The sequence below is a fragment of the Zonotrichia leucophrys genome, chromosome 2 (assembly GCF_028769735.1).
Source record: "Zonotrichia leucophrys gambelii isolate GWCS_2022_RI chromosome 2, RI_Zleu_2.0, whole genome shotgun sequence".
Lineage (NCBI taxonomy): Eukaryota > Metazoa > Chordata > Aves > Passeriformes > Passerellidae > Zonotrichia > Zonotrichia leucophrys.
In genome coordinates, this window is record NC_088171.1 from 91,074,844 (window position 1) to 91,099,359 (window position 24,516).

Consider the following 24,516-nt stretch of genomic DNA (forward strand, 5'->3'; position numbering starts at 1 on the left):
GCTCCCCGGCGCCCTCCCTCGGCCCGGGGACCGCGGTTCGGAGAGCGAGGGAGCCGAGCGCCCGCGGCAGCCCGGGGGCGGGGAAGGCAGAGCCCCGGCGGCCCTCCCTCCCTTCCCCGCCCCGGGACTGCCGCCGACTAGGCCGGCGCTCCGCGGCGAAGCGGGATGGCGGTGGGAGACCCGCACCTCGGCCCTGATCCCTCCCTCCCTCCCTCCCTCTTTCCCGTACCTGGCCGCTTGCATGAGGGGGCTCCATCCGTAGTGGTTCCTGCTCTGCACCGAGGCGCCCTTCCGCAGCAGGAACCGCACCAGCTGCTCGTGCCCCCCGGCCGCGGCGAACTGCAGCCCCGTGTTGCCGGCCTCGTCCGTGCAGTCCACGGGCACGGCGGGGCTCGGCGGGGACGACCCTTCGCCGCGGGGCTCCGTCGCCGTCTCCTCGGGGCCGCACGACGAGGAGGAGGGGGCCGCGGAGTCGCCGCCGCCGCCGCCGGGCAGCCCCAGGAGGCGTCGGGCGGTCTCGCAGTCGCCCTGCTCGCAGGCGCGGAGGAAGAGCTGGACCTGAGGGGGCACCCCGCTCTCCCCCATGGGCAGCGCTGCCGGGCCCCGAGCGGCTCGGCCGCCCGCGACCGCCCCTCCGCCGCCGGGAAGGCAGCGGGGAGGAGGGGACTCGGCCGGCAGGAGGAGGCCGGCCCAGGGCGGCCGCAGCGCCCCGGCCGCTCTCGCACGGCGTGAAGGGGGAGCCGGGCTGGGCCGCGCTCCTCGGAGCCGGCGAGGGTTGTCCCAGCCTGGGTCGGGGGTCTCGGCGCCTCTCCTGCCCCGCTGGCAGCCCCAGTGGTGTCTCCCCGCCGCGGCCAGGCAGCGCCGGTGTCCTCACGGCTCCTGCCCCCACGCCAGGGATTTCTGCGCTCTGGGCTGCAGCCGTTCCGCGCCGTTACTGGCTGCCGCACATTAAATGTCCCCGCATTACGTGTCTCTGCCCGCGGTCATGGCAGAATGGGGCATATTCCTTCGCTATGGGGCTTATTTTCACCTGACACAAAAATTCCCTTTTCTTGCTTCACAGCGCGACTTCCTACAGCCTGGCGCGGTCCCTCTGTCAGCCCCCCTCCGTGTACCTGATACTCCAGCCTTTACTTACACCGTCCTACTTTGTGTCTCCTTTAGCTCCAAAGCGGTGTCTCTCTTCAATGAAATACAGGACTCAAAGTTCAGTCTTTTCCCCTACAAACACCCATTTCCCATCTCCTGACAGCACTAATTAGTCTTTCAGTTTAAGATCTTTGTGCATAAAATGTGAATTTCTTGTGTGTCTTCTCTTCAGTTTCAGCCCCCCAGGAAATCCTGAAATATTTTCTAGGTTAAACTGATTTTACAACATCTAAAGCAAGGCAAAAAGGAAAAGAAAAAATCTTAAACTTCGTCACTCAGTGATATCGTGTTGTGTCCCTATCTATAAGACCAGTGACTTCAATGGCAGGACAGGGCACTTGTTATGGAATGGAGGGTTTGGGGATGAGAAGACTAGGAAAACTTAAAAGGAGTATAAAACTATCAAATGCCACTAAAATGTAGTAATCCCCTGGTTTTAGGCAGTGGCATTCTTATCTTCCAAGTTATACAGCTTTTTGGCTGTGATACACTGACAAATCCAGATTGCCAGATCATCATGGCAAAGGGCCAAACTTATTACACTTGGAGAAAGTCTACAGCAAACAAGAGTCTTGGCTGCCGTTATGGACACTTTTTCTTTGGGAAAGTACCATTCATAGCAAAAAAAAAAAAAAAAAATTGCATATTTATCATTACAGAAATAAAAGAACAATTTCCTGGACAGGGCATGTATTCAGGGATACTTCTTTCATTACAGATAGCATGTAGAATATTTAACTATTTAAGCATGTCACCTACATTTATGTTAAATAATTTTCTTAAGCATAAAGGAGCTTACAGTGGCCATCAGCAGAATGAAGATGCATGGATAAGGAGAATTTTGGTCCAGTCAAAACAGCTTACAGCCATTCTTGCATTATAACAGTATGAGAAGCTTGCTGTTGTCAATAAAGCTGGATGGTGCAATTGACTCTTTTCAAGATTTCAGAGCCTGGAAGAAGGGAATGGCAAGAGTGATTAATGCAATACGTTATTCATGATGGAAGAAAATTGGGTCATACTTACCAGATGAAAGTGCATGCTCGGATATTGTCAAATTAGTGACAGGATCACTCCAGTTTGTCTTTGAGATAAGCTACTCAACATGTTGATCCTACCAATTGATGCTATGTAGCTGATGGTTATGCTATCAATTTCTACTAATGGTTTGAAACTACAGACAAAAATATCATGAATGGAACTAGAAGCCTATCAGCAAAAGATGCAACGCTTATTTTAAGAGTTTTATAAGACATAGGAAATATTTGATGGGGTTTAAAAAATGAGAGGGAAAATTATTTGTTCTGAATTCTGCTGCTGTCATCTGATGGTCATTATCATCTTCAGCTGGCATCCTAGGCATTTATACTGGTATGATCACTCAGGGATTTCTGTCACTGACTGATGATCAAGGCAAGGAAAAATAATCAAATTTCTTCTGAAATTAATAAATTGCTGGAATATTCTCCTGGATGATGCAGTACCAAGCTCTTTAGAAAATACAGGACTTGATTTCTTCACCAATGAAAGAGCTACCTAAGCCTTTCAAACAGTTAATTAGGATAAGATAATGGAGAAAGCTTAGTTTGGAAGATAAGATGGGATAAAATAAAACCAAGATTCTCTGTGTGTTAATTGTTCAGAAGATTTGTCCAAACTGCATCTTTCTCCAGTCAGTGAAAAATGCATTGATTTTGACAAGAAAATCGTTTACATCAGTTCTGTGCTAATTTGTATAGGTCAATGTTACATTGCTCAAAGGTTAAAATAATTTTAAATTACAGAAAAAAGCCCTAATGAATGAAGAAATTAATTACTTTCAAATAAAGAAGACGAGAAAAGTGCAAGGAACAGAACAGGCCCACCAAAAAGGGCAGAACAGATAAGGCAGGAGTACACATGTCAGGAATCAACATCTGTGAAACTTCTCTAACATAAGTCTCCACTGCTGATGATCTCATAACACCAGCAACACCACAAAGGAGATACAAGCTTTATTGATGCTACTCATCATATAATGTGAAACAAAAGAGATAAATTATTTAGAGTCATTGTTCTTCAAGACTCAGAACTAAGCATTTGCCAAACAAAGCCTAGGAAACCATTAGAGCATGTAATGTACCTGTGGAACTAGTAAAGTAAGTATAATATGGCAAATGAGCAATGATACAGAGCTACAAATTGGCCAGGTAACAAAAAATTCCATTGCTCTTACAGTAGTAATAGGATGTAATATATTTGGACGCATACTACCTCATATGTAATTCAGGATCATGTAATAAGGAAAACTGTAAAAATGCCATCATAATCAAAAGCCTCTCAGAAATGTAGAAATGCAAGTAGTCAAGCAGTCTGTTCCAAAGAAATCCATAAAACTAGAAACAGCTGACTCACTTATAATCTGCATTATCAAAGTGTGAGGATGGTGGCATCTCAAATCCCCAAGTATGATGGCTTTTTCCATGGCAACTTAAGAGGTAAAATACTTATTTTCTACTGTAAAATCTTACTGATGTGATTCACAAGAAGGTCATACTTCTGAGAAAAAGAAAACTGAAATTTTAAATATTTTTTTTGTGTGAAGACACTTAGGTCTGTCTTAAAGAAAAAGAAGACATATATTAGAACTACCATCAGAGAAAAGGAAATGCTTCCCCAGTATCACTGGACTTATATATGTTTACTGTGGTCCTTTCAGGCATAGAAACAGAAACAACCTTGAAAAAATTATTAAAACCAAATGGTAGTAAGTAGCTACAGTGTAGAGTGACATCGATTAATTTCACAACATAATATCTGTTTGACTTCTTGGTTCAGAATTTTAATCATGGTCTTCTCTTTGTCTACTATGACCAGCTGCATTACCTTTATGAGGAATTTACTTCATTGTTTCAGAATATGCCGTAATTTTGACAAACTTTCAAAAAGTATTTGCAACTCAGTATTTTAATTCATTGTGTCTGCATGAAATTCTGAAAAATTAGTCAGGTTTCCAACATAACATATCTTCCTTAACATCATACCATACTTTGTGAGCAGAATGCAGTTTTGTTCCAATACTTTCTGACAGCTAAGCTTCCTGGCTTAGGTTTCCTTTATGTACCTTATCTCCACTGCCTGCAGTTCATGCTTGCTATTTAGTTTAAGAGAAAAATTATATGCCAGCAATGCATACGTACAGCAAGCAAATATTTTGATTGATAGCTTTGACATGCATGTTCTGACTCTGTCTGTTTGTCTGTCCATCCTGGCTTGTATGTGACCTTTTGAGCAGGCATTTTGTGTGTGTATTTTGTCTATGGGTGCACACACATGTTCTACAGAGATCTGCAACCTGGTGCAGATGAGGTCTTGCCCAAGTAATCCACTGAATGCTGCCTCATTTTATTGACCTGTCACTAGGAGAATTTCACAGCATTATCAGCATAATAGAAGATCCCTGAAATAGGCAACAGTTTCTATCTCAGCCATCAAGTCTGTGGTTTTATTTTGTTTTAGTTTTAGGGTTCTTCCTCTCAACTCCTTGATCTCTCTGCCTCTGCACTGAACACCCAGCTTCCCTCTTGACCCAAAGCTCCCCTGTAAAACAGGGTTCCTGCTGAAGCACTGAGGACCCTTTGGCCCCGGGGAAACAGGGTGCGGCTCATTTCGTGTTTTGCATGCACTGTGCAGCTGTCTCAAATAAAGAGACTTTCAATTCAAACACATTTATTTAAACAAAAAAAATCCTTGGCAGTGGTAGTGCAATAGGCCGAATAATAATATTTTAAAAATATTTGTGCTAATAAAGGAGAGAAAGAGCAGCCAATGTGAGAACTTTGGGGAGGTCTTGCAGGGCAGTGCACAGTTTTTATGCACAGTTAAAACAATGGTGAACAATGACCCCATAAGTCCAATGCTATTTGCAGGGAGTATGTTTTATAGCTTGGATGATTCTTCCTCTCCTTAAGCAAATTTCCTATCTGTGTCCAAAGTATTTGTACATGATGGTTCCTATCATATTCTTCTGATTTTCCTTCTTTAGAATATGTAAGCTTTGGCTTTTTCTAGAACTAGTAACTTTATTCTGAAATACATTATTTGAGACTTTATTTTTACTCTGGAAGTGTGAATTTGGGAAGCTGTTTAACTTATTGAAAATGCAGTCTTCCCACTCTATTTCCATTTAAGATTTTTGCTTTTTACACACAAAAGAAAAAAAAAAAAACAGGAAAAGTTTCTATGACGTGAATTTTAAATATTTGGCAAATTTAATAGCTCTGTTTTTTTCTGTAATGTATATATCATCACTAAAAATAAGAATACCTTTTAATAACTATACAGGTGTTAAATAGTTCATCATATCTTACCTCTTTAGGGATTCCCTGTATGTAAACATGGTCCTTCAATAAACTCATGTATTTTAGGTGAACTAAATATTGCCTGCATTTCAAACATATTTCAGAGAGCAAGAGATACACCCTAAATTTCTGTTATTACATTCACTATTATGTGAATTCTTGTGGACAATTGCATATTGTTGTGGTTAGTCTTTTTCTCTTAGTGCTTTTTGAAAGGTTTAATTAATATTTTGAATACTTCTTGAGGTGAAGAAAAAATTTTCTGTTTTTAAAAATAAACTTTTAAAAGCCATTGATTATTCTCCTGATCTTTTGTTTTAATTTGGACAACTAAGGATACAATAGATATTTCTAGATAAGTAATTAGACTTATGACTTGTTTGGTTACTTACTTATCTTTGGTTGAAACTCCTCAAGCAATTGAAATTATAACTCGCTAAATACTAAAAAATCATAACAAATTATTTTAACTTCCATTGTTATTCAACCTGAAAGAAACAAGAGGACTGCATAAAAGGAACTCTTCCATGAAAATTTTGCTGCAAGTTTTATGGCTAGCAGTAAACTTATTAATTTGCCTTGTTGATTGTAGATTTTTTTTTTCCCTGCTGGGGCTTATCTGTATGTTCAGAGAAAATTGTTTACACCTTAACTATTTCAGCTCAGAATGTTCAGTCTTCCCATCACATTTACACCCCAAAAATGTTTGAAAAGGTTTGACAAAACATGTTTTTACTTTCATATTCTTTACATGTTGTACAAACTTCTTTGTGAATGCAAATAATTGATTCTTTATGATTTTTACATTAGCCTCGTTACTGTACCTTCTCTTGATGAATTTCCTCTGATTTATGTGTTTGGACATTATCCCCAGGGAACTGCTGTTTACTGGCAATACTTCAATTCCCACTGCAATAAGTCTTCACCCATTACTTTGCCGTAAGAGCATTATTACTGCCGAGAGCAGTTCTGTAGTTTTTGGTTCCCTGTTTCCCATTATTTTTGTTTCAGAACTTGTTTTAGTCACGTGATGATGTTCTTGTGCTTCTTCCATATTGCTCTAATACTTAAAATACTTATATAAAATACAGATTCTTATCATATTTTAGAACATCTACAGCAGAAATCTCTGGTTTTTTTCTTGGGGTGTTTTTGTTTTTTTTTTCTCACTCTTCTTAATTAACTCTTAGTCCTACATTTTGCTCTTCCCAATCTCCTCTGTAACTTCTTTTGGGAGTCCAGGAGGATCTCTTCTCCTTTGATTCATTCCTGGAATAGGCTTCCTTTATGCAGAAAGATGGTGAGTAAGGAGACAAAGCAAACACTGGGCATGCAATAACTGGTGTCACCTGACTCTTCAGACCCAAAGTTTGCTAGACATAAAATCCTTTATATGCAATGTAAATTCTCATGTCCAACATATTGATATTTAGTAATTGTCTACAAAGCATATTGAAATTAGATTTATGCCTATGTAATTTCCTGTGATAGCTAGCTGTATAGCTGCATAAGAAATAATCTGTCTATAGACACATTCATTGCAAATCCACCTAAATGCCTTGATTTATACTAGTTTGCCAGAATCAGAATCAGTCACTGGTTTTCAGCACCCTTCTGTCCAGAGCATGGCCCCCACAGTAGTTGAGTCTACATTTGTTGTCACATACAATATTTATTATCATGTAAAATCAGAAAGAGCTCATAGCTGTATGCTCTGACCCTGGCAGTGGTGACATTTTTCCCCTTCCTTAGTGTTAGTTTCGCTCTCTCCCCAGTAGTGCTGGTGAGCACCGCCCAGTGCTGTGTACTGAAGTTCTCTCTCTGGGCATGACCAAACTCCTCTGCTGGGCTGATCTTGACAGGTCTCCAACAGCAGAGGATGTTGCAGTGAACATGGAAAATGCATGGAGCAAATGACGCCTCGAAAGCTGTTCCAGTTCCCTGCTGCTAATGAGAGAGAAACTGTATCCAGTTATGTTACATTTATGTTGAAGTATTTCAAACGCAAAATCCGGAGCTCTCGCGTAATCTCAGGGTCTCCAGATCACAAGTTTCGGCAGATGGGGCTTCATACTGTTAGGGGCTGAAGTAAAACAATCAGTATGGATATCTTGTTGAGTATGAAGCAAGTCTGAAAGTTCTAACTAGTGCTGCTGTTGTTTTTTTCCTCCATGATTCTCAAGCCACAGAATAGACTGCCTATTATGTGTATAATAAACTTGGGAATTTCACTAGTATTTTGGATTTCCCTCAATGAGGCCACATTGGTTGACTTTTTTCAACCAAGAACACTCCTTTCTTCAGCCAAAAATCTTGTCATTAATGCCTATAGTTTCTTAGCCTGTGTTCTGCTCTACTTCTGAAGCACATGCTATTCTACAGGCAGTAGAATGGATGAAGCCTGGTTTCCTATCGATTTGTTCTCTTCGATCCCTAAGCTCTTCCTAGTCCCTCTGTGGGAAATAACCTCCCTTGCTGTCCTGCAGCTCTGAAAATTTCTGTCCATAGACAGCAAGTCTTGGGGCTACCTCAATCACTTCCAGAGGCCAAAGCAGCTTGCTGTGGCTCTGACAGCTCAGTGCCAGCAGATTTTTCCCTTGCTGGGAAAGTGGCATACCTACCACGCAGCTACCAGCTCTTATGAAGGTCCCTGAAGTTTCAAGGGAACCAGATCACCTTTCCCTTGAAGAGTGAAAGGAACATGCCTCCCTCCTCCCCGCATCCCAGCTCTGTGTGATTCGGCAGAACCGGGATGGCTTCCACTCCCTCCTTGCCCCAGGATGGGTCAGCATCAGCCCTGGTTTCCACCGGTTGTGTCCCCAGGGTGAACGCGGAGCAGGTTGGAGCTCCGTGTGTGCCTTCCCTGGGATGCCAGAACCCTCGGGGGCCAAGCAGCCCTCCGAGCACCAGGACACCGAGGGACATCGTTCCCAGAGGCGGCTGGCGGGCGGCAGGGGCGCAGCACGGCCAGGGGACAAGCAGGGCGGGTTCCCTGTGCCGGGGTACCGCTCCCCGCCCCTACAGCGCCCGAGCCCGGCTCTTCCGCGCCGCGCCCCTCCGGGCTGGCCGGCGGCGGGGCGGGGAGGAGGGAGGAGCCGGCGGCGGAGGAGCCGTGCGGGCTTCCTGGCGGGGCAGCGCTGTCGGCGGGGCGGCTGTCGCGGCGTGGGCAGGTCCTGAGAACTTCGCCGAGCCTGCCCGGAGCGGAGGCGCGCCCGTGTCCGTGGGACGGCAGCCGCCGCTCGCTCGGCATGGCCGGCCGCCTCGGCCGCGGGATGTGCTGGGGCAAGCGGGGCCGGGGCTGCCGGGGCGAGGGCGCGCTGCTCGCCCTGGGGCTGCTGGCCGCCCTCGGCTTCCTCGTGTGGCGGCACGGCTCGCCGCCCCTCCGCGCCGCCCGCCGCGCCCCGCCGCTGCCGCCGTCCCCCGACCCGGAGCTGCTGCGGCGGCCGGTGTACGCCAAGCCCGCCCTGGACCCGGGGGCGCTGGGGGAGCTGGGCCGGGCGGTGAGGCTGGAGCTGAGCCCGGCCGAGAAGCGCCGCCAGGAGGAGAGCATCCGCCGGCACCAGATCAATATCTACCTGAGCGACCGCATCTCGCTGCACCGCCGCCTGCCCGAGCGCTGGCACCCGCTGTGAGTACCGCCGAGGGCAGGTGGGGCCGGGGCAGGGGAGCCGTGCCTGCCGCTGCTGCTGCTGCTGTGGCTCAGAGAGCCGCTCCGGCAAACCGGAGTGTCTGCTGGCAGCGGGCAGCGCGGGGTAGTCCGCTCTCTCTCAAGTACCTCTCGCTCAGGAGCGTGGAGGCTTTTGGAAACTTTCCCATCACAAACGCTCTTGGATCACCGCGTTCGCTCTCGGAGTTAAGTTGATCGGTGACTTTGCCAGGCTGCCGCACCGACACAAGGCAGCACGAAGTCGCGTGTTGGTGGAGTGTGTACAGGTTGTTTCCCCGCCTGTAGCCCTGGTAGTGTGTTTTCAGTCCTCAAGCTACGCTGCTCTGTCTTGTTTCTCCTGCTGCTGTCCCCTGGGTCAGTCAGCATGGGCAGCAGCATACTTTCTCAGTCACTCCCAGCTTTACAAATGTTACGCTTCCCAGATTTCAGCTGTGCATTGTATTCAAATGTCTTAAGACACACAGTTTAAAGGAGATTGTGTTATCAGCAGTTTTACCAGGAGTGAGCTAGAAATGTTGCTCACAAAGGTGGGCAGCAGTATTGTAAAATGGGACTGTGCTTGATCCGGGATGCATGCTTGCTGGGACAAGGTGCATTTACTAATTACATGTACAGTTATGACACCAGCGGCAGATAATGGCACAGGCAATGGCACAGGCAATTGCAAACAAAGGGTTAGATAATGTTTGATGAGGTGGCTCACGTTTACAGGCAATGGCTCAGTGCAGCTGTGAAGCCAGCGTGGCACGGCAGGTCTGACTGCTGTGCCCTTGCGCAAATACTCCGGGTGGCACCTCTTGGGCTGTCCTGTGAGTGAGCTGCCGGCTGGTGAGAGGGAGGGCCAGCCAATTAAGGGGATATGCTAGCTGTCACAGGGGTTGGGATGGAGCCACGGCTGCTGCTGACTCCTCACTTGTGTTTCACTTGAGCTTGGCTTCAGCTGGTTTGTTTCATTGCAACAGGTTTGTATGATATGGTAGCAAAAAGCAGTGGAAAAAGCAGGGCTCTGGCTCTCCCGTGCATTCACTTCACGCCCGTGTGTCCTGCCCAATGTTTCACCAACCCTAATTGTAAGTGCTGAATCTAAAGCATGAATCTTAGGATGGCTTTGAAAAAGTTGCAGTGCAAATGCAAAGCCTTTTGATCATAAGTTTACGCCTGACACTAGGCTTGTTTTACTTAGTTATTATTCCCCTCTTATCAGCAGTCTTAGACCATAGGTCAAAAAGGACCATTTAAGTTTCATTTCCATGGGAAGAATTAAATCATTTCAATGAGTTATTTTGGACTTCTGCCATTTCTCTATGAAAGGATGTTAGAAAAAATGGAAGGTCACAGTTGTTGAATAGGAGATATTATAGATGGGTGTGGGTGACTATTCTAGAAATGAAAATAATTTAAATAGATTTTGCTACAACAGTAGACCCTTTTTGATTTGAATATATGGATGCTGAAATGACAAAATATATCCAAACCAGAAGAATCACAGAAGCATCAGTGACATAATCTCAGAGATAATTGCCTTCTGAAGCTGGGGCTGTATTGTATTGTTGGCAGGTGCTTCATGCCTTTGTGCGCAGTTAAATCTAAATTGTGGCAAAAATGTCACAGAGCATCTCTCCAACTCACACAGCAAATGTAAAAAACTTTCCCAAAGGCAATTTTGCAATGAAGTGTTAACTCCTTCTCTCAAGAAGGAAGACCATGTAAGAGAATGAAGTAAAAAAAACCCCCATAATTATAAAAAAGAATTAAGAACTTCTCACCAAGTCCACAGCCATAGCAAATGCATTGCACTTAGTTCCAAGATTAGAGGTCATACAGTTCAAAATCTCAAGTCTAGGGGAAATATTTTTTTTTTTTTATTTTAAGATGGGTAATGCTTGACTATTTATGACCTTTAATGAACGTTTTATTAATGGGTGAGGCCACAATGATGGGAAATAAGCAGTAATGGTAGATGGCAACTAGACTTCAGCGGTCCACCAAAATCGTGCAAAGGCTGAATTTTAGATGTGATCAGCGAAACAACTTTGGTACCAGAAGGTGACAAGTGCACCATTTTTTAGTGGAGTGCCAGCAGAGAACCAGAGAACTGTGTGCTGGCAATCCTTGGATCTTTTCCAGGCATGTTATCTACAAACTGTGGTAAGGGAAAGAATTAGTAACAGATGGGAGGGTGTGATCTGTTGAGAAAGTCAACAAGGCTATTGTCAAGGATGACGTGTCTTACAAATCTATATGAGTTCTTTGAAGGTCGTAATTATATGGATAAAAATGTGTGTTGTTACTTGATGAGTTCCTTAAACAACTGTGAAATAATGTCGAAATTCCTTGCATTTATAAATAACTGAGTAGAAGCTGCAAAGCAGTGTTGGGGGGTTTTTTTGTGTGGTTTTTTTCAGTTTTTTTGTTTGGTTAGTTTTGGTTTTTGTTTGTTTTAAAGAGCAAAGATAATGTCCCACAGAAATCTGTGTTGGACTCAATGCAGTTCAACTTACAGCATGGCTTTCATAAAGAAGTGACTAATTTACAGGTCTTCAGCCTAAAAGACATGGGGCCTGCTGGAAGTGTATCTCCTGCAGGATTCCTGCAATACATGGTTGATGCATGAAAATGGATAAAACAAATTCTGCCACCTTCCTGTTCCAAAAATCCATTTCCTGTAAAGCATAGTCCATCCACTAAAAAATTTAAATCAAATATTCAGGAGGTATTGATCTATGCTTGGAGACTCTGTTCTGGGCTATGGGCTTTTGGTCTGTTTCAGCATATTCTTGTGTGTGTGGAGGCAATCTGGATATTTTAGATACCAAAAAAGTGGGAGAATAAAAGGGAAACAGAAACAGCATTACCACCACCTGGATGCCCCAATGCTCCTTTTGATGTTAATGTCCTCCCACACTGATCAATGAATCCACTCTCTGTGTGTGAATTGGTGAAAACATTTGAATCCAATGAAAACTAGAGTTTTGCTAATAAGATAGAGTATCTGAGCCAGTAAGCTGTTAAATGTGATATGCAAAATGATTGCACAAGGTGTTGCTGTGTCAAAAACTCATGCCCATAATCTTTTCCTACTGCTGCATGTTGTACATCCTGGACCTGCCACGGGAACAGAAGTGTGGCAGGTATTTGCTAATATGTATGTCTGGTAATACTGTACAGGAAGAGAAGAATAGTCTGGCTGAGATTACTCTCTCAAATAATGTATTGATTGATGATACTTGACTATGAATCCAAGAGGTTTTCAATATAGACCTTTCTCCTACTAATATATTCCTGACAGTGAAAATATTCAGAAAGTTGTTGTTCCTTCTTGTTCCCACCACTGTAACTTGCTTTTTGTGATGACTGATTCTGTTTCTATTGACCCACAGACCCAAAGAACTTGACAGCTACAATTGTTGCCTTTAGACAATTTCTGCTTCCTTTAACTGTCTGAGCTTGACATCAGCAACTGAAAATGTGTTTCATCACACAGGATTTGTTTAGTTTTATTGAAAGTATACATATAAACAAATAAACATTATGTATAAATAATCTAGAAAAATTCTTCCATTTGGAAGAATCTGATGGATAAGAATGTAAGTTAATAAATGATGATACAGTTTGTACAAGGCTAGAAGTGAAATAAGCCATTGGGTCAGAGAAGGATGGAGGTCGGAAGGAAACTTTGAGGTGTCTAGTCCAACTTTGAAGCCTCCAGGGATGGAAATTTAATGATGTTTGAACACCTCTTTACGTGCAACATCACTACCACAGTGATTTATTTCTATTTTTGTCCCTTGATCGTAAGGTTGTCTGGATGGCTCAGCTTGTCTTCCCAACATCTACCCTTCATTTCTTGAATTTGTACTCATAAAGTGAGCAACAATTGCAGGAGGTTTAAAACCAGCAAGTGTCTTCTGTCAAACTTGGACTTACTGAGGGCCCTGTTGGGTCTGATGCCCCTCTGTAAGTGGGTGTGATGAGCTTGGGGCCATGGGTTTGGCTGTTGCTGCTGCTGCTCTGCTTTCCTCCCCCTGCAACAACACGTCAGCATTGTGTCCCATGGGCTTCTCCTTGTGTGCTTGTTTTACAGGACTGTAGGGCTGGCAGACAACTGATATGTTCTCTTAGGCTTTTACAGCTTATTACAAGGTGTAAGAATTACATTTCCAGTTTTTCCACCTGAGTTCTTTTAGATTAAGGGCAGTTTTCAAGCATTGTTTCAGATTTTAGGCATTCTGCTTTTTCTTTCTGTATTACAGTAGGGATGCATTGCTCACTTATTTTGGGAATAGTTTCTGTCAAAGCACATGAGTTGCCTTTCAGCTGACTCTAGGTACAAAAGGAGCAAGTCAGAACCAGGCATTTTTGTGCTGACTCAGCATTTCATGTTTTCTCTTTCATGGTAGAAGCCTGATTCAGCCCTTGGGACTCATTTTACTTGTGATCACAAGGAAATGGATCTTTAATTCTTTCCGGTCTTTCCTAAGTAGCCACAAAAGCCCCCAAAATATTGAATGTGATCTGCATAGTATTTTTCAGCTATTAAAAAAAAAAGTTTTAGAGGTTTGTTCTTTAATTCTAGGTAATCTTTTGTGTTTTGGAGAGATTCTTTAAATAATTTTTTTTATATGTGTGATTTTATGTATATGTTTAAGTGTCTGTCCATATATCTTCAAGTGTCTTTGTATAGATAGCTGGATATACACAAATGCTCAAATTCGTCTGCCACCACCATTTATGCCTATGATTTTATTTATTTTGGGGAAATATTATGTTTGACTTTACCAAAACAATCTTGTGCTAAGATTGTTTTGTCTTTCAATACTGTTTTTCCTGTTTGTTCCCATAATTGAATTTGATTCTCCCGAAGTCTCTCTTCTGTGGTTTGTTTTGTTTTCTGGGCTGTAAATACTAAATTATACCAGGATGTTTCTCTGATAGTATCTTGCTAGCAAGTAGCAAGTTCCAAGAATAAGCCTTGGTACTAGGTTTTGGTTCCTTTTCTACTCCAAAAATCACAGCTACTCCTGCCAGGAGTTTTAACCTGATCTCTTCTGGGAAAAGGTGTAGCAGCAGCTGAGTGTTTCCCTCTTCAGCCCACAGTGAAAGACTGACTTCACCCAGGAGCTTCTCTTTCATCTCTTACGTAAAGGTGAAATAGCTGCAGTGCTTTTAATATTTTTTCTTTTTTTTTTTTTTTTCCTTTTTTTTGTGCTTATAGGAAATAGAGCCCTTTGAAGAAGTGATCTGCAGCAGCTTGACCTTTCTGGCACATCCCTTCCCTCTAAACCATCACCTGATGGTGCACCTTGTGCCCGGAGCTGGCTTTGGCACGAGTGCTCCCAGCTTTGTGTCTGATCAGGAGACACAGCACACGACTTCTTGCAAGCCAAAGCTTTGCATTAAACACTTAGAAGTGTGTTTGGTGTAGTGGTTTTGGAACACTGTGGTCGCTTGTTTGGTGTTAGGATTTTTGGTTTGATTTCTGAGCTTTTTGGAAATACGTAATTGGTTACTAGTAACAATATTAATTATAATACCTTTTAGTCATTACTTTAGTGTTAGTTGGCAGGATTTCTTTAATATATAAACAGGCTTTAGACCCTCAAAGCAATGTTTCTCTAGGACATTGCATTCTTTCCTCAGACAGTAAGTGGGGTAAAAATAATTCTTCACTATAGTTGGGTTTTTTTGGGTTTTTTTGTTTGTTTGTTTTGGGGTTTTTTGTTTGTTTTTGCTTTTCTTTTTTAAAATATAAAAGCTTGCAGTACAAAATGAAGCAATGCTTCCACTATTGCTTTGATATTCAGGATACTTTGCTACTTCTGTTTCCTGTCATCTGTAAAAATGTGTCACTTTTCATTGTCATTATGCTTTTAACAACCCCCAGCAAATATTTTCCAGAAGAGCTCACATGATTATTTTTCACCGCTTTCCTTTCCAGCTTCTGGTAGACTTCCTCAACTTCCTTTGACATCTAGATTATTGCTTGGTTTCAGCTGATTTAATTTTTAAATTGAAAAAGTTCCCAGATCAGTGATTGATAGTAAGCAAAAATTGATTTTTTTTTTAAAATTCAAAAGCTGCTTTCATTTAAACAATTGTCTATAAGGATCAGGTGCATCCACACCTTATTTGTAGTGATGAATACAATAGCTTCTTTCAGTTATGGCTTTGCAAAATATTTTTTCTTGTCATGAATCAAATTACTCACACTAAAGTAAGTTTTTGAATGTAGGTGTAGGAAATAGTATGTCTCTGTGGAAAGGTTAAGTGTATCACACTATCTTGGAAGAAAAGTGAAAACATTTGAGGAAAATGCAACCACTGTTTCAGTTCAGCAAAATAAAATGAAAATCAAGTGGGTTTTCCCACTGTATCATACAGAATTTCCTTCTCCTCTGGACATCCAGAATCTGGGTCAGTTAGGAAATTCTTTAGTATTTCTCTAACAATTTGGAATTAGGAGGCTCTATGGATTTCCTAAATTTGTGGATTTTAGGATACAGACCTAGTAAATTCTCTTACTTGTTCTTTCTAGACATTTATTTCTTAATATATATTTGATCTTTCTTAAAGTGATTTGCTTTCTGTACCCCCTCCTTCCCAACCCCTAACTTCTTAACAAATATTTTCTTCTGTTTCAGACTTTGTGTCTTTCTTTCTTGCTTCTAACAATGTTTGTATACAAGGCAGCACAGCCCATTATTATCTGAAATCTTAAGACAGCTTTTGGCAGTCAGTCTTGTCAGTACCTTCTTGTCATTGGGAGAATCATTCTGCAGAATGTTAAATAACCTGGAAAACTGTTTCACAATCAAACCAGCTTCTGTTTCCAGAGACTTGATCATATCACAGTGTTGTGGCCTGTAGAGGGGTGGTTTCTCTAACATGGTTTGTTTCAGCAGATATAATTTAGGGAGCTTTTAGCCAGCCTGCTGGGCTGGGACAGGCAGTGGGGAAGTGTAGGCCAGCATCCTGAACTCACCTGCTTAAGTGTTCCAGCCTTGCCCCAAATAATCTGGTCATTTTTCCAGTTATCAGCACTTTGCTGCTGTGTGCTTTGCTACTCACTCCAAGACACACCTTCTGTAAACTTTCAATGCCTCTTTCTGCAATAGTTGAACACGTGGCTTGTGTAGGTGTGCAAAACCAGGTGAAGCCTCTCCATGCCCAGATAAACCTTTTTTAATTTAAAAAAAAAGAAGAAGAAAATCCCTGAACTGGCAGTTGGATCAAGGTAGTCTTATGTGACAAAATAAATTTGGCATGGAAAGTTGGGTACTGTTTGTAGGAGATGAGAATAGTGTTTATTATATCCTTTAATTCCACTGGAGATGTTGCACTTTTGTATCCCAGGCTTTGGGAGGTGTTGCTTTTGGCTCGTGTGCTGCATTTTATCCATAGATTACTCTCCCATACAGAGGGGTGAGGGGTTCAACTATGTATTCAGCCTGGAGTGAGGGACACAGCCTTGGTCACTGTGAGGTGGCTTAGAAACCAGTGCTGCCACCTGTGTCACACAGCAGGGCTCGGGGTGCTTGTGGATGGATGTGCAGATAGAAGATCCCAGTGCTGCTGGGTCCTGTGCCATGGCTTTGGGAAAGTGAGAGAAGGAGGTGCTTTCTCTTGGGTGAAGGTACTTGGCAGATTCCAATGCCCACATTGCTGCCTCTGCAGTTTATGGAGTGGGAGTGAAGATGGTAAGACTAGATTGAGGTGCTGCCATTCATCCCCGTCAGCCTCATTTATTGCAGCCTACAAAATGCCCCTTTTGAGCACACCTCTTACTGAAAGAGCAGTTTAAGTTGGTGTTTTAGCTGTTCAAATTAGGAAGAGGAAAGGAGGCTGCGAGGTAGGTCAGCATGTCTATGGTCCATCACAACAAACCCAGCCAACCTGGTTCCTAGCCCACCGTGTGAAAGCCAGCCTGAAGTAGAGCCCTGGCAGTGTTTTCCAGGTGACACTGGGATGGGGCATATATGTCACTTACTGTAGTCACATAAATCAAGTTAAATAAATCAGCTTCAGCAGTGACACGTGCTGTTTTGCATTTCTTGAGAGAAGCTGCGCAATCCTGAACTTGCCTGGGGCGCTCAGACTGAAACTTGAAAACCAAAACTTACATAGTATACCTTCTGAAAGCATTAAATAATTGATGAGCAGTTTGTGTTCTTAACAAATCTTTGAAAACTCAGAGAACATTTCTTTTTCTTTTTTGTTAAAATATAGGTAACTGTGCATATAGAAGATCATATTTGGAGATTGAAAGTCTGTTTTCCCTTTCTGTATCATTGTCACAGTTGTGGTGAAAGTCTCAAGTAAGAGCATGTCAGCAACCATTCCTAATTAACTCATGGCAGTGCGCCCAGTGTGCACACATTCATGCTCTCTCCCTGTGTATAGATACACATCTCTTAGAGAAACAGCTCTTTACAAAGAAATAAATTGAGTGATTACATTAATTGACACAAATGTTCTTGAAAACAACCCATTTAATTTTGTTTAGGCATTTCCTGAGTGATGTCTCCTTGGTTTCTAATAAATAACCTATTGTAAAACTTGCTAACAGGAGACTGTGTAGTGTAGTAGGTTAATTTATTAAACTTGTCAGCTGTTTACTCTTGGTTAGGCTGTGATTTAAAAATGCAGTGTAAAAAAGGCAAAACCAAAACCCCACAGGAATTTGGATGTGTGAGGATGCACTTTTATATGTTTGGCTTCAGTCTGCATTTTGTGGCCTTAGATGTTTGAGTAGAAGCTGTAGTGAAACATAGAGAAAGGGCAGTACATAGTGAACATGGTTTATGTTCAGCATTATTTTCTCTTTCTTCCCGTTGGGAAGTTTAAAGGTTTATGGATGAACACATTAAGAATTCTAAAATATAGATGTTGTCTTAGTGTAAATTGCTAAGAAATGCCAAAAGACAAAGCTTTTGTTTGTTTTATGCCTGTCTTATGCCACAGTGATAAAGTAGGAGGGTCCCTGGAACACCCACCCAGTGTGGCAGAAAGTGCCTAAGGGAAATGAAGGATGATGCTGGAGCATCGCAGTGTTCCTGTCTGCTCCTTGGAAGATGGCTGGAGCACTCCTGGCCATGTTTTGTCTGTCACTCTACTGTGCACAAGGCTGAAATATTGGTCTCCTCAGCCAGGTTTCATAAGCTCTTGGAGATCTATTTCACACCCAAGATAGCTCAGCTACCTTAGAAGGCATAAAATCAGCAGGATGGCTTCTGTGATAGTGTGGGAAACAAAAAAAGTTTTAATAAAAGGCAAAATAACAAAACTCTTTAGAGAGAATAAACTGAGCCAGGTGCAAGAGGTTCTTGCTCCTGGTAAAACACCTCACAAAAGCAATTACTTCTTTGTTCTTTTTCTAGTAAATTGCTCAGGTGGGACTTTCTGGCTTCTGTCCAATTTGCTATCCTTAAGTTTGAGGTGAAGCCCCCCAGGTCCTGTGAGGTGCCTTTTTTTGCTAATTGAGGAAATAAACTTCTGGGCTTTTTTCCTTTTGAAGGAGACAAAGGTTAGTTTTGTCACTCGATCAACAGAGGGCACATTCCTACACGAGGCTTCTGCTTGTGCATTTTCTAGCGAATCTGCAGAGAGCAGATATGACCAGAGGGCAGAGACTGAGCAGGTGTCACTCCTTTGCATTGCCATACCTGTTGTGGCTCTTATTCATTATATATCAGTGTTTGCCATTGAAATCTGTGTCCTGTTTAAAGCTACATGCATTTATTTTGTTGCCTCTGGAAAAGCCTCTTGGATGTGTTGGCAACAGGTTTTTCCTCAGTGACTGATCCTGGTATCTGATAACTGTTACCAAAATCAGATTGACTAAAGATATGTGTGCTTCTCTGAAGAAAATGAGCCCACTCAACATGCCATTTTTAATTTAGGTAATTGTTTATTTTAAAATACAAATTGCAAAATTATTACAAAACAGTAAAGTTCCTGTGATTGAATAAGATAAGGAGAATTGTGAAGGAATGTTGGACTTCAAATGCATCTGCATTTATTTTCCATGTTTGGAAATGTCACGCTTACAGGCAACTAATTTCCTTCTGTCTGTGTTATGTTTTTACCAACCATTTGGTAGTTAGGATGACTAGGTTCAAAGTGATGTATCACAGCCAGTGGAAGGGACCACATTTAACTTTATTCACAGAAAAGTTAAGGAATGTTCCATAATCAAGCCTCTATAGACAAGAGGGACCCGCTGAGGTCTCTTGGGCTGTGCTGGATCAATGGCTTAAGGAGGGTGAGGCGAGTTGCCTTATGGATCTGTCTTTATGGACCTGCAGAACCCAGATGATCAGCTCAAAAGTAGTTTTTAGGATGAATAATGTGAGATGCAATTAATACTGGCTTAACATGATCCTCTCTATTGGAAAGGACAGTGTTATGGGTTTGAGGGTGGCACTAAAGAGTGCCCTACTCAGAAGCTGAAAGCAGGTTGCAGTATAGTATGCATAAATAGATGTTCCCAGTGTGTGCAAAAACGTATTTTGGGACTGCTGTCACCAGTTGCTGTCATTTTAAAGGCATACTGTAATTGATACGCATTTGTTTTTCTGAATAATCCAAAAGTAGGAGTGAAATGATTCAGCTGGAAAGTAGGAGCTGGGATGCTTGGCTGACACATGGATAATGAAAGTACATCTTGAAGTTTGCAAGTGTGAATACAGAAGGTGGACTGCTGAGGCATTTCTGTGGTAAACAGGAGTTGAGGAATGGAAAAGATCAGTTATGACCACTAAGCTTTCAATCAGGTTTTGTACTCGTAGTGGGTTTTTTAAAATTTTTATATCTTGTGAAGTGGTGATGTTTAGTGTCCATATGCATACCACTTAATTGTTATTCAGCAACACTGCCAAGCATTTCCATTTCAGGGATTCATTAGCTTTTAAAGATTTTCTTCTGCTATAATTTTTCCAGGGTTTAAATGCTTTGGGTTTGTAATCTCCCGAATGGGATTAATTTTTAAGGCTTAGTGAAACTCTTTCATTGCAGAAAGATAAGGAAAAGTGTGCTTCACTTTAGCAACACTGTTTGAGACTGCTAACAGTTGAGATCTTCTGGCACTTTAGCGAGAAATATGTCTTGGAAATAATATCTGAGATAAACATGCAAATCTGCACAGAAGTTGAATAATATGGGTGGGTTTTTTTGGTTTTGTTTTAATTTGTTTTGTTTTGGTTTTGTTTTTTTAGTAAGGGCATCAGGGTACTGCTCAGGTCAGGGTGGCTGTGCTGGCCAGCAGCCTGCCCTGCTACCATGGTGGGTCACTTCTCTTCACTCCTGTGCAGCCTTCCACCACAGAGCTGGTAAATTAAACCCATTTTTTAGTGCTGGCCTCTTTCTTGACTTTGGAAACCTAAGAAACGTGTGTTCTGGTATGTCTTGTAGTAGGCTGACCTTTTCCTGCAGTGTGGGGTGTGCTCAAGGAAGGAGGCAGCAATGCACAGTGAATCACAAACAGTGTGGGGATTGCCTTGCTCTGTGCCAAATTATGTTTTCCATCTCCAGCATGTAATTTCAGGCAAATCCATTGAAGTCTTTAATCTATAATTAGACTTCTAAGCTTCTTTAGACCTTTTAAGTTTCCTTTCTTTAAATGGAATACAGCATTTTTTTCCCATGAATATTCCTGACATATTTTTCAAAGAATGCTTTCCTGGTATTTTTATTTATTTATTTATTTATATTTTCCTTCAGCTTTCTAAACTGGGTATGTAGCGATCCTATTTCCATCAAGAAATTAACTCAAAATTACCTGGTACAAGTGACTGATGTATATGTATTCTTTTTTCCTGGCAGTACTGAGCAGAAATGTTTTTTAGTAGGCTAAATTAAATATGTATTTCTAAAATTGGATTCATACAGTGGGTTTTTCTGCATAACAATTAAAGAAGTTAATTAAAATGTCACTTTTCACTCCTTTTTATGTGTCAATACATGAATGTCTGGCTAAATAAATCAATTCTGTCACCAGGTGTTGATGTGAGACAGTTCCTCTGTGAAAGCCCCTCAGGATAAGTTACAGCCTGGAGGGACAGGCATTCTTGTACTTCACTGTATCAATGTGTGTGTCTATGTGTACTACCTATGTATATATGTCTGTATGCACACGTGTTGTCACAGGGCGTTCCTGCCATGTTTGAGAAGCAGCCTTTGGGTGCCTCCTTTGCCTGAGTGTCATTTGTCCTGTTGCTTCCTCATTTTCATATATTTATTACAGAACTACTCTACAGACTTATTGTTTCCTTCATAAGAGTTTTAATATTAGGCACAATCAGATTCAGATTTTTTTTCTTTCTGTACAACTGATCTTAATAGATACTGCCTAATCTCCAAAGAAACCTATAAGCCTTTTTTAATGCAGACACAGCAGACATAAATAGTTTGTTAAAATATTCTCAATGTGCTATAGGTAAGCAGTTTTCATCTAATATAATTTTCTTAGTGTTTTGGGGAATTTTTGTGCCCCTAAATTGACCTAAGGTATTTTCCTATTGCATTTTCTACTGATCAGTTTTAATTTCCCTTTTCAGCTCCCCATAGCACATGTTCTGGAGGACTCACTGTTGTTCTGCTACCTGCCTTGGTATCTGTTGTGATTTAGCAGTCTACAGAAGTTGAAGTCTGTCCTTCTGCCCCTTACAAGCCTTGTTGACGGCAGGCAATAAAAGCTGCCAATATGGAATGCTCTGAGCAAAGAGGGGAAATTGTAGAAGATGCCATCGTTATTTTAAAATTCTTCTAAACCAGGGAATTCTTTTAAGAATTTATACATTTGGCTCAGCTATAACTTTCTTGGCATCCTTATGTTCATTTAGGGAAGTTCATATATATATTTATAGGAAATACATTCTGGAGCTTAATCCAAAGGTTTGCAAACTTTCTGGCTCTCCATAGAGCCAAAACCATGCATTTTTATATCTGTTTTACGCTTCCGTGGATTTCACTATTAGATTTTGCCAGTTGTGTGGTCTCTCCAAATTCTGCTTCAGTGTGCATACATTTCAGTTTTGTTGCTGGTTGTTTGGTTTGGGTTTTTTTTTCCTCTTTATATGTTGCTGTTCCTTCACAGTCGTATTTTTACTGTCTAGCACTTGTTCTATTTTCCAAAGCAACAGTTTATGTTACTGTTTTTACTGCACTTAGGTTTTACATTTCTTTTTTTTTCCTTTAATCTGAGGCACATTTTGTTCATTACCTGTTCTTCTATTTGAAATTGTGCGAAGACAGCTACTGCAGCTACACCAGCCCAGAATACCTCCTATTATTTTTCTTTTTAGACATTTTGATAGTTTGCAGAATTTTATTCATAATGCTTCTGTGGAAATGGAACCTCTGTAAGAGCAACTTCCTAATGTCTTCTCATACAATTTTCCACACACATGCATTTCTTTTAAGATCCATTCTGTGTTCTTGCTTGCAGTTAGTAACTAGCATGCAAATGGATTTGAGACTTGTTTCCTGAAAATTAAAAAATGCTTTTGCACTTTTACTAAATGTTATCCCCCCGCCTTTACAGATGCAGAGAGGAGAAATATGATTATTATAACCTGCCAAAAACCTCTGTTGTGATAGCTTTTTATAACGAGGCTTGGTCAACGCTTCTGCGAACTGTTCACAGTGTTCTTGAGACATCTCCGGATATACTTTTGGAAGAAATTATCCTTGTAGATGATTACAGTGACAAAGGTAGGAAGAATAAGTCTAAATAATATTGATTGTTGATGGGCTTTTTTGGTCAGCCAGTTCATAGGAGAAAGAGTGATGCTGTTCAGGTCACATAACAGAAAACTGTACAACAAAGGCCTCTCACTGAAAAAGTTTTTCTTGTAGTGTGCCATTGAAAAATTTGGCTTATGTACCAAATTTAGTTTGGAAGCACATTTGCTGTGCTGTAACATGAGTGCTTGTGTGTATAGATAGACTACAGTCTGAACAGAGCACTTTGGGTTTCCTGAATTGAGCAAGTTTCGATTGCACCAACGCTCCCCTGGTGTCTCATATAATGACAGTGACCTAGTTCTTTGGTCTTGTTTGAACAACGGGACATAAAGGCAATGCTGGCATTTTCCACCACACATGAATTGTGTTAAGAATAAAACTTTTATACAGAAAATCTTAAGTAACATTTGAGAAGCTCTTATTGAGCTGGGGATGTATTACAGAGGTAAATGTGAAGCATTCAATTTCTTAAAAGTAACTGTGATTTGTGTTCAAATCCAGGTTTTGTGCTTTTTTCATGTCCTTTCTAAACATGTAGAGCCAGATCTGAGTTCAAAGTACCACAATCTTTAGAGCCTTCTATAAGTAAAATGCTAGTGAGGAGAGAGCTTCCTATAGAAAGACATAAACAAATAATTTCAGAGTGTATTATTCCCTCTTTTTTTGGCTTGTTACAGAACATTTAAAGGAGACTTTGGAAAACTACGTGGCTGGCCTACGCAAGGTGCGTCTTATCCGCGCAAATAAGAGGGAGGGGCTGGTCCGAGCCCGGCTGCTGGGGGCGTCTGTGGCCAAAGGAGACATCCTGACGTTCCTGGACTGCCACTGTGAATGCCATGAGGGCTGGCTGGAGCCACTGCTGGCAAGGTGAGCTTGTGCTCTGGGCGGGTTTTCTCTCCCATTGGAGAAGAAGGGGCGAGACAGTTTGGCCCACTTCTGCAGTGGAAAAATGACTCATGGTTCACCAAAGGATACTGCAGTCTGGTCCCTGAGGCACTGCCAGTGTTTGGTGTTTGTCTCCTGGCTGTGGGGGAGCAAATACAAATGGAAGTTTGAAAGATCATGGCATGGTGGGTTTTGAATTTTTTTGCTTGTTTGTTTTTGTGTTTTTGTTTTTGTTTGTTTTATTTTTTTTTTTCCCTGAGGACCAAGCTGCCTCTTCAGGCAATGGAAAGTTTTGGTTTTCAAGACGACGAGTCCTCACCTCCAGCTTTGGAACTACATTGGTAAAGAGGGCTATTTCTGTCAGCCTGGGTGAGCAGAAGGTCTGGAGAGATGTGTGCCCTGCAAGGCAGTGTCTGCATAATACAAGTCAATAAACTCCGTCTTCTTAGTCCTGAGCAAATCCACCTTTCCAGACTGCTTCTGACATACAGCATCATGGTGTAGGATAGGGAGGAGTAAATGTTATGTCAACACTGACTCTTATTTGGAAACCATCTGTCCTGGGACACTGTACTTTATGCCTGTGTGGTCTCTTGTTAATTCTGCAGATCCGTCAGGCTGTTCAGAAAACTTTGGTTAATTAAAAGCAAGAAAACAAACAACAAAAAAACCAAGGAACCTTCCCAAAACTCTAACAAAAAACCCCTAGAAACTAGAACACTAGCCTTCTGT

The 24,516-nt window shown here is 41.9% G+C and overlaps 2 protein-coding genes across 4 annotated transcripts in view; one reads left to right on the forward strand and one right to left on the reverse strand.

The window, feature by feature from the left end:
* ANKS6 (ankyrin repeat and sterile alpha motif domain containing 6) overlaps positions 1 to 819 on the reverse strand; it is a 41,056-nt gene extending 40,237 nt beyond the window's left edge. For all 3 annotated transcript variants that reach the window (XR_010439191.1, XR_010439192.1, XM_064705657.1), the window contains exon 1: positions 230 to 819. Coding sequence is in view for 1 of the 3 variants with exons in the window: in XM_064705657.1 (XP_064561727.1) it covers positions 230 to 585 (356 nt within the window). In the remaining 2 variants the exon portion in view is untranslated. The remainder of the gene's footprint in view (positions 1 to 229) is intronic.
* Positions 820 to 8,676: 7,857 nt separating this feature from the next.
* The window catches only part of GALNT12 (polypeptide N-acetylgalactosaminyltransferase 12), a 47,117-nt gene continuing 31,277 nt past the window's right edge, over positions 8,677 to 24,516 (forward strand). Inside the window, exons 1-3 of the mRNA XM_064703458.1 lie at positions 8,677 to 9,117; positions 22,697 to 22,866; positions 23,577 to 23,766. Coding sequence (XP_064559528.1) covers positions 8,738 to 9,117; positions 22,697 to 22,866; positions 23,577 to 23,766 — 740 coding nt within the window. The 5' untranslated portion in view covers positions 8,677 to 8,737. The remainder of the gene's footprint in view (positions 9,118 to 22,696; positions 22,867 to 23,576; positions 23,767 to 24,516) is intronic.